At 40.5% G+C, this 14938-nt stretch overlaps 1 protein-coding gene across 5 annotated transcripts in view; it reads left to right on the top strand.

Annotated features, from left to right (window-relative positions):
• The window catches only part of SCEL (sciellin), a 105028-nt gene that overhangs the window by 6026 nt on the left and 84064 nt on the right, over positions 1-14938 (top strand). For all 5 annotated transcript variants that reach the window (XM_032864190.1, XM_032864194.1, XM_032864191.1 and 2 more), the window contains exons 2-4: positions 9963-10024; positions 11001-11118; positions 14056-14115. In XM_032864190.1, the coding sequence (XP_032720081.1) occupies positions 9982-10024; positions 11001-11118; positions 14056-14115 (221 nt within the window). In that variant the 5' untranslated portion in view covers positions 9963-9981. The remainder of the gene's footprint in view (positions 1-9962; positions 10025-11000; positions 11119-14055; positions 14116-14938) is intronic.

Raw genomic sequence — 14938 nt, 5'->3', positions numbered from 1 at the left:
AGTGGGAGAGGGAGAAGCAGGCTTTCCACTGAGCAGGGGGCCGGATGTGGGGCTCAATCCCAGGACCTGGTATCGTGACCTGAGCCAAAGGCAGACACTCAATGACAATGACTGAGCCACCCAGGCAGCCCTAAATCAGTGTCTTCTATAGACTGAAACAGATCATTGTCCCAGAGAGTAGAACTCTTCATGCTAGAACTCGATGCTGTCATTCTGTGGAAAAGAGGTGGTGACGGGCTCACACTAAAAATAGAACAAACAGAAAATGTTATGGTGGGTACCAGAAAACCAGTGGCCTGTAGACCTCTGGCTGGCTGAAAGATTTCACTCGCATACGTTCAGAACTGTTTCACCACCAGTGAGCAAGTTTCTCAGTGCTAAGCTCAGATTGCGTGACTAAAGAAATAGCAAATTTCCAACCATTGCAGCAGGCTAAATGAGTCCTTACCAGCCTGGTAATTACTGGATTTGCTTCTACACTGCATGTGAAGGCTAAACACAATCCATTAATTTAAATGGACCTGTTAATGTTTGCACTTCACGAAGACCTGTTTGTTTTCTTCTTACATAATATTTCATGTTCTTTTGGGTGGTAATGGGTTGTTTGTTTTTATTTGTCTTCCAGAAGCTAAGGCTTGTGTTTATTGGTTTGTAATTACCAGCCTCCTCTTACTCTTCTACAGAAAACAATTCGATGGCATTTGTTCTTTGCCAGTTTCTATGGTTTTTTTTCCTGCTTACCAGTGATCTCTGGGAAACAGGGACTAGTGGGTATGGCACAATCATTGGGCTGTGAAACCACCCAGACTTTCATACACAAAGGTGAATGCCACCAGGGCGTGGACCTCTGCCAGTCTTTACCCATTTTTTGCTGTTTTTATTTCTTTTTTTTTTAAGATTTTTATTTATTTATTTGACAGACAGAGATCACAAGTAGGCAGAAAGGCAGGCAGAGAGAGAGGAGAAAGCAGGCTCCCTGCTGAGCAGAGAGCCTGATGCAGGGCTCGATCCCAGGACCCTGAGACCATAACCTGAGCCAAAGGCAGAGGCTTTAACCCACCGAGCCACCCAGGCGCCCCAGCTGTTTTTATTTCTTTATTTCACATTAGCTTTTAAATACTTTCCATCACTATAGTGATGTCCCCTAGGTGAGTGTTCACATTTGCTCTTTTTCGTAAAGACATCAGTTTGCCTAAGTATATTAGAAGCTTGGTAAATTGGAAGATTTTGGAGCAGTTAAAATAATCAATTATGGCTCAGTGCTGATCTTATTATACTTCAGTAAAATGATCCAAGAAAGCCTAGTCTGATCTCTTTCTCAGTTGAGGTCCATCAGGGATCCATGGTAGAGGAAATGTCATTCTTTTTTCCCTTTCTTTTAGCCTGTTACTTTCCACCTGCTAGCCTCTTTTTGTTTCCTGGGTTTCTAGGGACAGGAACTTTGTTGCCAGGTCAAATCCCAACTTGTGCACCGGCTATGCAGCCTTGGGCAAACTATTCATCCTAAAACCTCTTTCCAGAAACAAGTAATTTCACCCACTGCCCACATTTCCAACTCCTGCCCTACCTTCTGATTCCATTGAAATCATTCATCACACAGTTTCACTTAGGTGTAGAATGAAGATAATGATAGCATCAACCTTAAAGCCTTGAGTGTGTGGGTTTTAAATGAGATTATATATATATATATATATATATATATATATATATATATGTATTATATATAAATATAAAAACAGAGCTCCATGCTGCTGACGCTATCACATGACCCAAATACCAGCAGTCACATTGATTTTTCCTTTTTTTAACTCCTTTCTTCTCTTATCTATTTTATCAGCTTATTTTCCCCTTTTCTATCTCACTTTTCCTATTCCCTTTCCTCTATGCTATACCCCATTCCAGTTTCTCTGCTCACCCAGTCTTTCTGAAGAGAACATTAGCAGAGAGTAGTAAAGACCTTGTTACATAAGAGACATTTTGTCCTTGTGTAGGAAGGGAAGAGTGAGATACACAATATTTTGACAAGAAGACCCAGATGATGAAGGAAAAGACTGTAGCTCAGTTAGGAAGTGTCCAGGAAATTATTTTAGAGTTGGGACAGGAGGAGCTGGAACTGAGATTGGGCTTAACCTAATGGACCTAAAGGCTCTTGGGAAAGTGCTATTATTACAAATAGAAAACAGTGAAGGGAATTGAGAACAACCATAAGGAAATAAAGAGAAACTGAAAAGAGGATAATTTAGGAAATAGGAGATGTTTGATAGTTTCAGATACACCCAAAGAGAATGAAGAAACGTGATTGCTTTTGTGATTCAGAGCTTAAGAAGAGTGATCTCACCTAAAACCTAAAGACAGATGTCTTTGTGTGTAAACTGTAGGCATGGGGTAGAAACCAGCTCTTTCTGGGGTTTGGCCACAAAGAGGAAATGAAAGATGGGCCAGAGGTTGAGAAGTTTTTTCCTCTATCTTTATTGATTTGATGTCATGATTTCACATCAGAATTTTCAACTTATGCATTCGATGCTTTAAAGAGAAAGGCTTTTGTAGTGTCCAGTGTAATAGAGACAGACAGCTTTCCCAAATCTTTTCCCATAAAATTTCCACATTTAAAGTACAGTCATTGGTTATCTGCCATTGTTAGGCATATGCATTGGTAACAGATTTTTGAGAAGCTGACGTTAGAGTCTATCTTTCTCCTGAAAAGTTACAAACTTAATTGGAATGAAACTGAAGGGCAGCACTTAGAAATAAGTCAAATTGGCCAAACTGAGGCTACTAGGATGTCATTATTAGACACTTTATGGACATACAGACACAAAGGCGTCTGAGTAGGTTTGAAACTCAGGAAAACTTCAGTCCCTGAAATAAGTAATTTCTTTTAAAAATGCCGTAAAAATAAAATTTGGCTATAAGTATTCTTGACACTATCAGTTTAAGAGGTTTATTATCTCTGGTTCACTTGACAAAAGGATATTTAATTAATATTAATTATTAATAAGGGTTATTCACAAGGACATGTGTTGTTGATCCATTTTAATAACAGTACAAGAAATATTCATATATACAAAATACTGCTTTATATTCTGGGTAAGATGGAAAGAGTTCCACTGCAGTAAACTTTCCAAGGCATGAAAAATGGATGAAACAGGGTCTTACACCTTAGAGGTTTTAGATCGGAGCTTCTAGGAATGGTTCTGGGCCACCAAACAGGCTGATGTGGGGAAATGGTTAGGGCAACATGGCCGCTAAGTCCTAAGGAGGAAAAGGAGAAGGTGGGGCTGAGGGAGATATAAGAGAGGGAGGTATAAGAGAGACACATGCAGGGCACTGTGTGACTCAGTCAGTTGAGCAGCCAACTCTTGGTTTCTGCTCAGGTTGTGATTTTGGGGTCATGGCATCAAGCTGCACTCAGCATTGGGTCTGCTCGTCCCTCTCCCTCTGCTCCTTCCCCTGCTGTCAAGCACTCTTTCAAATAAATAAATAAATGAATAAATGAATAAATAAATAAATAAAATCTTACAAAAAGAGGAACACATGTAGATTTAATGAGAAAAATTTATTTTCTCATAATATTAGTCACTTTCATAAGGAAAAAAAAAAACTCTTGCATATTTATTAAACTACCATCACCTGAAAATGGAATATATTACATGTTCCTTTCTCATTTACTTTGTGTCAACGGACAGCCCGGGGCTAAAAAAGAGTATGAAGCACCATTAAGTCATCTAAAAGGGAGATAGATCCAGGCAAGGAGTCCGGTCAGGAATCCTGCCAGGCCACTCATGGCTTCAGTGTAGAGGCAAGAGTGAGGCTCGAGGCTGAGCTGTCCAGAGATGTTAGGGCAGCCCTTCATTGCTGCTGCTCCTCCCAGCTCCTCTTCCATTATCTTCCATTTTTCAGAACTCCAGGGCATTTCCTTGTGTCTGGTGTGGGTTATATCACATGGTACTTAGGGCGACAGGTAGTATCATGTACTCAAAAGAGCCTTGGTGTTGTGGTCATATGGACCTAATTATACTTCCTGGTTCTGCCACTTACTGTGTGACCTTGGGCAGGTTATTTAACCTCTCTGAGTTTGGGATTCCTATAATTAGAGCTAATAGTACTCATTTGGAAGGACTAAATAAAATAACATTCATAAGGCACGTGGCACAACCTGAAGCAATAGTAGGGACTCAACAAGTGATCCCTTCTGCTAGGAACACTGAACACATAGACATATTGCAAGAAAGAATGTTTTACTAATAAAAGAGTCACTGATCTCTTAAAAAAAAAAAGATTTTATTTATTTCTTTGAGAGAGAGCACAAGCAGTGGGCAGGGAGGAGGAAGAGAGAGAGGGAGAAGCAGACTCCTTACTGAACAGGGACCCTGAGATCATGACCTGAGCCAAAGGCAGATGCATAATGACTGAGCCACCCAGGTGCCCCAAGTGTTATGGATATCTTATATTTTGTAGACCACTGTGGGCTTTTTACATCTTACACCTTCTATTTGCTCCACAAGGACCTCATAACAGATAGGAAGAGCATTAATCTTATATAATAAAAATATGGAAAAGCAATCTTCTGAACAAACTAGGAGGTTTATTTTTTTCTTGCAAGGAGAAGTCAAGAGCTAGATCATCTAGGGCTACTGTGGCAGCTTTGTGATTCTATCAAGGCCCAGGCTCCTTCAGCTTCCTGCTCTGCTATGCTTAGTATGTAACTTTAGTATTCATGGTTGGTCCATGGTCCCATGATAGCTGCTTCTAACTTCTGCACACATTCTAGTTTGAGAGAAGAGAAGCATGAAGAACAAAAGGCTAACTTCTTCCTGGGGACTTTCATGGAAGAGGCAATGCGATAGAACCAGGTGTCCTAGAGGAAGCAAGTGGGTTTGTAGGAAACTTCCCTAGAAAGTATTACAGAGACTCTGGGGTGGAGTCAGAGAGGTGTTTACAGGACAGCTGAGGCCACTCATTGTCAGGGAGAATGAGGTAAAAGGCCATGAGCTTCATGCGTGCCTTATCTCACTTGATTCCACTTAACTAGGACTTCTGGAGAATGCTATGGGAGGCAAGAAAATGTCAGTCCCTCTAGCAGAATGTTGGATCTGATTAGAGCCATTCTCTAAATATAAGGTAAAGAGGAAATACCTGCTTTTCTCTGTACAACTTTGCAGGAAGTGCTGACGATGTGGGAGTCCCTGGTATAGAGGAAAAAATGATGAGCCTCCAGTTAGAAAGCCTCAGGTTGAGTCTCAGCTTTTCCACTCATTAGTTACTCGATCTGAGTCTTTGCTTCTGTCTCTGTGAGGTAGGAATTGTATCACTCTAATTTTTTTTTTTTTAACTGAGGTATAGTTGTCCTACAATGTGTTTCAGGTATAGAACGTAGTGATTTTGACAATTCTTTGTGTTAGTGCTCACCACTGTAAGTGCAGTCCCCATCTGTCGTCATACAGTGTTATTCTGTATTATGGGCTATATTCCCTATGCTCTACCTTTTACCTTAGTGACTTATTATTTATTTTACAGCTGGAAGTTTATAATTCTTAATCGCCTTCATCTATTTTGTCCACCCCACTATCCCCCTCCCTTCTGGCAATCACCAGTTTGTTCCCTGTATTTATTACTCTGTCTCTGTTTGTTTATTTGTCTGTTTGTATTAGATTCCACATATAAGTGAAATCATATCGTATTTGTCTTTCTTCTCTGACTTATTTCACTTAGCATAATGCCCTCTAAGTCCATCCGTGTTGTTGTGGAATTATATCACTCTTAAATGTTGTGGAAATCAAATGGGATAAATTATAAATTAATATAAAAGCATCTAAAGTATTATTCTTGTCTGAATGCTCCTCCTTAACCAGCAGAACTTAAAGGGACAGCAGAAGACTTGCTTGGGAGAGAATTGAGGTGAGATATGGTAGAACCTCAAAGAAAATCTAAAAAATAACATCCATTTAGAACCATACGCATGTGGTCTGTTATGTCTGGCTTCCCTCATGAGCATGTGTCAAGCTTCATTCATGTTATAGTATGTACCAAAACTTCATTTTTTGAAAAATTGCTGAGTAAAATGTATGAGTGTAGCACATTCCTGTTGTATACCACGTGCTCTTTGCCCATTCATCCATCCATGGGCGTTTATGCTGTTTCCACTTTTTGGCTGTTTTGCATGCTGTTATGATCATTCCTGTACATGTGTTTGCATAGACGTCTGTCCATAACCAAGAGACTATCAGAGAGCACCCAGAGAAGCCTGCTCTGTGAGGCCTTGTCTGCTGCAGACACTGTCCAGGTTCTCCTGCTGGGCACTGCGGGCAGAGCTCATAGCACTTCTGAAGCCTGAGATGTCAGGAGTCAGGTGGGGGCCGCTGGGGTCTCCCTTTCCTCTCACGCTGATGTCAGTGCACTGGTCCAGTCTTGCAGTCACTCCGTATGAGCCTTATTGCCAGTTTCTGTAGAAAGAGGTGGCTTTGGTTTAGAAGGCAGATTCTGCCTCTTCCCACCTTAGGTGTGTTACATCCTCTCCCTGAGCTTCAGATGTCCTGTCTGGGAGATGGAGATAATAGCTATCTCACAGAGTGTAGGATGAGGATGAGACAATGCCTGGGGAGTGCCCCATTCAGAACAGGTGCTATTATGGCCCCAGCAGTAGGACAGTTGATGACACAAAGGGCACAGGTCAGAGACAGTGTGACACAGAGCTCTTTGAATGACCTGTTTTAAGAATATTTAAATCACTTTTCCCGTAAGCACTCTATTTATTTGCTAGGTCTGCCATGACAAAAGCCCATAGACTATTGACTTAAACAACAGAAATGTATAGTTTCATAGTTCTAGAAGAGAACTAGAGGCTACAAGTCCAAGATCAGGGTGCTGTCAGGTTTGCTTTCTCTTGTGGTCTCTCTCCGTGGCTTGCAGATGGCCACTTTCCGTGTCCTCACATGGCCTTTTCTCTGTACACATACATCCCTGGCATCTCTCTGTGTGTGTCCAAAATTCCTCTCTTATACAGTCATGAGAAGGTTGGATGAGGACCTACTTAATGGCCTCATTATAACTTAATCATCTCTTTAAAGGCTCTGCCTCCAAACACAGTCATAACTTGAGGTACTGGGTACTGGGCTTCGACATATCAGCTTTGGGGGACACATATTCAGCCCATAACAAGCACCTGAGGAGCATCTACTCTGCCCCAGACCCAGGATATACAAAAGGGAAAGACTCACGTTTTACCCCTGGGACACTCAGTTTTTTGGTAGAGATAGGCCAATAGATAATTATGAAAATACCTCTTCTCCATTTACCTTGCCCTGTGACTTACACGTAATTTTCAGTCTTTGCAAATGTATCATCAAATATACATTCAGCATTTTGTCCACTGCAGAATCTCAGTTCAATCAGCTATGAGCTCTCTAGGTCTTTACAAGCTCAGAAAGAAAATTTATTGGAGTCCATTGAGAAGCAGAAGGTTAGCCAAGAGCCCAGATAAGCTGGGCCAGACTGAGGGGGAAATGAACAAATAGTTGAGATTGAAGTTTGTCCTCACATTGCCTCTTTCCCACCCTCTTCTGCCAAATTTTGGTGACCTTCAAACACAGCTAGCCAGAGGCTGCCCACACTCCCTGCATGCCCAGTGTCCCAAGTTTAAGGCTGTTCCTTCCCCTCTCTACACCCAAACACACCTGCCTTATGTCTTTGTTCTCTGCTTCCAAGATGATAGAGGCATGAGTTTAAAAACTGAGCATTTTGATGGGGTGCCTGGGCGGTTCAGTTGGTCAAGTGTCTGCCTTTGGCTCAGGTCATGATCCCGGAGGTCTGCGATCAAGTTCCATATTGGGAGGCTCCCTGCTCCGCAGGATGTCTGCTTCTCCCTCTCTGCCCAATCCCCTGCTCATGCTCTTTCTCAGATAAATAAATCTTTTAAAAAATTGAGTGCTTTCAGTGTGTTGGGCAATAATTAAACACTTTACAAATGTCATCCAATTTGATCTTCAAAACAGCTTTTTCACCTCGTTTGATAGATGAGGGAGCTGGACTATGACACACTCAAAGTAACAGTCAGCAAATAGCATCCTTTAAATGCAGATCTTTCTACCTTCTGGTAGTAGTGGTGGTGTTAGGTTGGGTTCCTAAAAGCAGTGCCTGAGAGGAATGTGGGTGCCTGTAACTTACTGAGGGTAATCTCTCAGGAGAGAGGAGAAAGGGAAGCAGGAAGTAGAGGCAGAGGAAGGGGCTGAGCAAGGATATGTTCTCTGTAAGTTTAGCTTCAGTCTGATCCCATAGTGAGCTCTGAAGCATAAATCACCTGCAGAAATTGGCTCTACCTTGGGGCACCAGATTCACATTTTACCCTAGGTCATTCAACCATTGGCTGTAAGTTGTAGTGTGTGGGGAGGGTGTGTAACCAGGTAACCCCACCAGCAATCATGAGTCCATAGTGCCAGACATGAGATAGGTAGACAGGACCTGGTCTGAGCACCAATACATTCCACTTCTCACCTACTCCAGGGTAGGGGTGTGGACATTCTAAGAGAAGGTCCCAAGAAAAATGATATGATCAGGTCCTATGGCAAGTTATTGTAGGAGATACTTTTGCATCAGAATGTGAGAGGGGCTTTTAGAACCCCTAAGTTATACCTATGAACAGCTTCCTGACAGTATGGTCTTAAATTGGACTAGCACTTAAAGTTTAATGATTGATGTTTGTGTACATTATTTTTAATCATCACAAACCTAAGATGGCAGGTTTCATTAACCCATTTTACAGGGAGATTATGTGGTTCAATTATAGAGCTTTTTAAAAAAGATTTTATTTATTTTTTTGAGACAGAGAGAAAGACTGCATGTGCACAAGCATGGGGAAGGGGTAGGAGGAGAGGGAGGAGGAGAGGGAGAGGAGGAGAGGGAGAAGCTGAGTAGGGAGGCCAACTCCAGGATCATGACTTGAGCTTTTGAGACAAAAGCAGGTGGTTAACCTACTGAGCCACCAGGCACCCCCCAATTACAGAACTTTGATGTGATAAAGCTCAGCCTATGACTTGCCTCGGACTTGAGATCTAATGTCCTTCTGTGATTTCATCCATTGTACAGTTGGACAGATTCTGCAAAAAACATACTACCCCACCTAGGGGACCAGCCATCCCCATTTGCTCAGGACTTTTTCAGTTTTAAAACTGAAAATCTCACATTCAGGGAAACCAGGACCAACTTAACCATTAAACAGAAAAAGCAGTGCCTAAGGCCTATGTTACTTTTGGGGGCCTACAAAAACGTTCTAATTTTAATTCCTTTTAACAAGAGAAGAAAAAAATGAATATTATAATAATGAAAGTCTGCTAAGTAAGCCAGCCTGAGTTATTTTTCATCTTTATACTAACAATCACAAAATATAATTTTTTAACTGTGTGGGCATGTGTGTGTGTATGTCTGTGTGTGTGCCTGTGTGTGTCTGTGTGTATCTGTGTTTGTGAAAGAAGAAGCCTATGAAAGCAAAAGTGCCTAGGACTCACAAAGTCGTAATGCAGCCCTGAGTTCACTTTGGCTTCCCCACAGGTACTCTGCATATTTTTCTGTGAATTCCATGTCTCTATCTCCCTATAGACTTGACCAGACATTTCTCGTATTCATCTTCTTGTCTCCAGCTCCTGGCTTAGGGTCAACCATACTCTAAGCACCCAATGCCTATTTATTGATTGAATAAATGAGTTAATTGATGGCCTCATTCAGCCGATTGCTTGTTATAATAACATAGGGGACATCAGCTGCTCTTGGCCTCAATTTCTACATCTGTAAAATAAATACATTGGAATAGAAGAACTCTCAGGTTCTTAGGGGACACTTGATGTCATGTATTCCTGATACCAGGTCATGGGACTTTCTTAATGTCCTTGGAAAATGTCATTACCAATGAAAAAATCACTTATAGATTCTTGAAGTCAGTGTATTTTTTCCCCTCCTTATTTTTTTTGTAGATCCTTACTGGAAGCCAGCATGTCCAGTTTTACCTCGCGAAAAATTTCTTCCACAGGAAATGGTAATGTAGATAATATTTTCCTTACTCAGAAAACTTAAAAATCTGAGAAAAACAACGTATAGCTCTTAATTCTTTTACATAGATATGGAATGCTTAAAAGCAACAGTCTAACTTAATTAGCATTGGTCAATGTAAGGCTTAGAGAAAAAGTAGGAGTGCTGTAACTTTTACTCATGTAATTGCAATGCAAAGATTTTTTTTTAATCAATAAAAATGTTCTTTTGTGTGTGGGACATTCTGTGCTTCTGACTACCCTGAGGTTAAAGAATTCAGTTACGGGGCGCCTGGGTGGCTCAGTGGGTTGAGCCTCTGCCTTTGGCTCAGGCCATGGTCTCGGGGTCCTGGGATTGAGCCCAGAATCGGGCTCTCATCTTGGCAGGGAGCCTTCTTCCCTCTCTTCCTCTGCCTGTGTCTCTGCCTACTTGTGATCTCTCTCATTCTGTCAAGTGAATAAATAAAATCTTAAAAAAAAAAAAAAAGAATTAAGTTACTTATAATCAAAAGCACCGGGACTTCTTGACTATCATTTACTAGGTACATTGTAAAAAAGCCTTGTGTGTACATTTTTTCCTTGTATATACTTCTGAAGCGCATATATATATATATATATATATATATATATATGTATATATATATATATTTTTTTTTTTTTTTGGAATGAAATCGCCAACCCACCAAACCGTGGCTTTGTTTATCCCACACCCATAGTTCTCTATTCCCGGGTGCAGCACAGGACATCATGAGCTGCCCTGGCAGTTTCACTTGGCACCTGAGCAATTTTATATGTTATCTCTGATGCTGGGGTGTGCTATTTGTCCTCTCCTACCAGAGCATCATATTTTGAAACAGTGCTGAACTTGTCAGCCTAGGAGATAGATGATGGCCAATCAGGCCTCTCAAGACACCCAGGTTAACAAACTCACACTTGACCCCATACAATTACATCTCTCTTTTTTTTTCATTTTTCTGTTGATAGATATGAAGAATACCTCTCAGGGGACAACATTGAGGCAACAGGGTTTTCATGACGTGAACAAAAGAAGGACTTTCTTACAGGACAACAGCTGGATAAAGAAACGTCCGGAAGAAGAGAAGTAAGAGAGTGTGGAGAGGAGGGGGTGGGTGGACAAGTAGAGCTGTTCTCCAGCTGGGAAGCTAGTGGCCATCTGGAAAGCAGGTTCTTTCCTTAAAACACTTTGTTGCATAGCCTAATGTTTGGTTTAATAGGCATACATTGGCTTTCAGATTTTCAGGAATATTTCTACCATTTTTATGATTTACATAACAAAGAGCATGTGAGTCATTAGGGAGAAAAAGCAGAGTTTCATTGTTACAACTAGCATGGGTGTTTGTGTCTATTTGACAATTGAAAAGAACATGACTTTCCAGTTTCCCAACAGGTACTATTTAATGCATGGCAGGGAGCCTCCTCATGTATATTCATCATGTCAGTTGAAATAAACAAATAATAGCATGATTCCTAATTTACAAATTTAATAATAATTTATCTAAAATTCCTATATGTGCAAGTGAAATCAATACATTTTAGTCCCAGGGGTCATATATCTCTAGATAGCGGTATTACTTTGCAAGGGAAAACATTTACCATCAAGAATGTTTTGTCTGTGTTGAGCATTGCTTCTACTAGCTCAGTGTTACAGATCTGAAAACAATTACAGGCGTATTGTCTCATTGTCAGCATAGATTTACAATAAACATTTGTCCAGCCCATATATATTTATTATAAATCACACATATACGTATGCATAGGTTTTAAGATGCCCTCTTACATATAGGTACATACTTTACATAAAAAGCATCTTTAAATCTCACAAATCACACAAGGTAGGTATTATTATGTCCTCTATTTTGTAGAAGAGGAATCTGAGGCTCAGAAGAGTTAAGTAACTTGTCCAATCCACACAGCTGTTAAGTGATGGAGTTGAGATTTTTATTTTTATTTTTTTAATTTTTTTTAAATTTATTTATTTGAAAGACAGAGATCAGAAGCAGGCAGAAAGGCAGGCAGAGAGAGAGGAAGGGAAGCAGGCTCCCCGCTGAGCAGAGAGCCTGATGCGGGGCACGATCCCTGGACCCTGGGATCATGACCTGAGCGGAAGGCAGAGGCTTTAACACACTGAGCGACCCAGGCGCCCCTGGAGTTGAGATTTTTAACATGACCCATTGTCTTTCTGTTACACCAGTGGTTCTCATCGAAGGACAGTTTTATCCCCAGGGGATGTTTGGTAAGAGCTGGAGACATTTCCAGTTATCAAAATTAGGGAGTACTCCTGACATCTAGTGGGTAGAGGCCATGGATACCACTAAACATCCCCCAATGCACAGGGCGCTCCCCACAACACAAAATTGTCACCCCATAGTGTCCTAGTGGTGAAGTTGAGAAGCTCAACATTACAGGATACTTACTCTAAACATTCTACTGAACTGCCCATATATGGTTATCTGAGGAACATACTTGTGACTGTTAAATGAAGATGTCTATTAATTCCTGTTACTAAATCTTATTATTTTAAGGGAATATAGAGGTATTTAGAGACTCACATTGACTTTCAGAGTTGACGTTCTTGGACAACAACCATTTCCTTTAGTAACACACATTTACTACTTCTGTCAAAGCCCAATACGGCACTTCTATTTTTCCATAGTGGCAGAGTGATGTCAAACGTGAATCATAAATTCTGTGTTGCAAATATTTGCACAGATGTGTGAGGATAGAAATGTCTAAGACAAATTATAATTGGTAGGAATGATGGTTTTATGCCAAGGATGCCTCATTTGTAAAGGGCCAGGGAAGCCAAGTTGGATGATATGGCAGCTGCTGAATGAAGGGAAAATGGGCTCTGATGCTTTCCCCACTCCTACTGGCCCAGGTCTGGGCTGTGTGTTATGATTCTTCTTCAGGTCAGAATGTGTCCCGTGTCTGCTACTCTCTCACAAGTTTAGGGAATGGATACCAAGAGAGATGGAAATGTTCTCTTGGGATTTTTGAGGGCGTAAATTTGCTGGAATTGTTTCAGTTTCACTGTTCATTTTTCTTTTTAATTATCTACCACAGTTTCTTGTATAGCTTTATTACAAATAGTTCCGGAGTGTTGAGTAACATTAGGGGAGCAGAACCAGGAGTAATGCGGTATTTCAGGTTTGGTTGGGTTAACATGAAAAAAGTTCAGGGCCAAAAGCTCTACTACATGTTTTGACATTTCCTAAAGTTGCCTGTACTTTCAGGTCTGCTGTACAAAGTAAGAAAGGGTTTGGGATTTTATGTATGAAGGTCTATGTATGTAGTAAGGGTTATATATAAAGGGTTAACTAGGAGAAAAAGCAAAGGTTTGAAATAGAAAGATCTGGGTCCTACATCGATGCCTTCACTTACGAACCTTTTGGTCTTAAGAAAACCACAAAATCTCTGAGCAGTTTTTTCTTCTGTGAATTGGGCATGACAGGGTCTTCTTTGCCTAATTCATAGGATTATTTTAAGGACCAAACAGTTCTCATGGTTCAAATGGGCCAAATCTGCTGTGAATGATTGGCCTCCTTAACCATAAATGTTGGTACTTATTTTCCTGCTTTTTGTCAAGGCAAACTATGAGGTCCATCAGATGAAAATATATAGGTATAAAGGACTTAATTAAATTTAAGACATGTTTGTGAAACCTTTTGCCTTCCTGCAGAAACTGACTCTTATAATGTACACAAAGTTGATGTCCACATACATGTTCCCACACTCCGATAGGAAAAAAAAAAACCCACTCATCCCATTGTTGAATCACATGGAAATCTCATGGGATATATAAGAATAATGATCATTTGCACTGACAAACTTGTTTCTTTTCACCATGCTCTTTCAAGGGGAGACTGGTAAAAACAAATGTATGGTTGTGTTCTTATGCCTGAAATAAAATGAATTAACCTTGCTCTAAATAGTGAGCTCTTTGCTGTCTCCCTTGTTTAGTGTGTACCAAATACTGTGGTAACTCTCCAGGTGACTTAGTTTTGTTCTTTCTTTACAGAGATGAAAATTATGGTAGGGTGGTGCTCAACCGACATAACTCCCATGATGCCTTGGACAGGTGGGTGTTTCAGACAAGTTACATCATTCGCAGAAACACAAAGACAATAGTTTTGAGAGAAGACTTGTTCAAGACAAGCTGAATATTTGTGGCTAGCCTCAGGCTTTCCCTGGCATTCTGGAAGTCTCTGTGATATCATTAGAGCAAAGTCGGTGCTTCTCCAACTCCATGCTTCCAGAACCACAGCTTGGGGGTATAGAATAACCAATCCATTGAGGTAGCCCTCTGGATGGGAAAAAGAAAGGGCTTCCACAGAAATGTGACCAGATAAGCGATCTCAGAATCTTAGGAAAAGGAACTTTAAAATACAGAAGTAACAGTCCCAGAGTTCACTTGCTTTATGAGCAGTATACTTCTTTTGAGAAACTCCCAGGTTCGTGGAAAACCATTAAATGATACTGAGTGGCAAAATTAGTGGAAAAATTTAGACAAAACTCATAATCATAATAATGCAAATAATCTAAGATTGATCAAATAAATAGATAATACTCTTGTTAAAACACATTTATGCTCACACACATGCAAGCAACCACACCCATCAGAAGAACCTGAGTATTTTTCAGACACAAGTTTTACTCTGTCTAGTAGCCTGTGTCTGTCACCAAACTGTATTTAGTAAAGGAGTATGATTGTCTTTCATGGCATAGACTTTATAAGTAGACACCTTGAGTATTTTAGAAACTTTTATTTATGTATTTTTTAAACCCTTTTAAACTTCTTCATAATTTTGACCTGTTCTAAGGGTACCAAGTTTAGAGCCCTCTACACAAAGTATCTGTTTGGTTTTCTGGTTCCCAGGCTTAGTTCATCTGACTCATTGTTC

Source organism: Lontra canadensis, unplaced genomic scaffold, assembly GCF_010015895.1.
Source record: "Lontra canadensis isolate GAN:19392208 unplaced genomic scaffold, GSC_riverotter_1.0 scaffold26, whole genome shotgun sequence".
NCBI classification, from domain to species: Eukaryota; Metazoa; Chordata; class Mammalia; order Carnivora; family Mustelidae; genus Lontra; species Lontra canadensis.
Note: the sequence above shows the minus strand (reverse complement) of the source record. Positions and strands in the feature narration are given on the sequence as shown.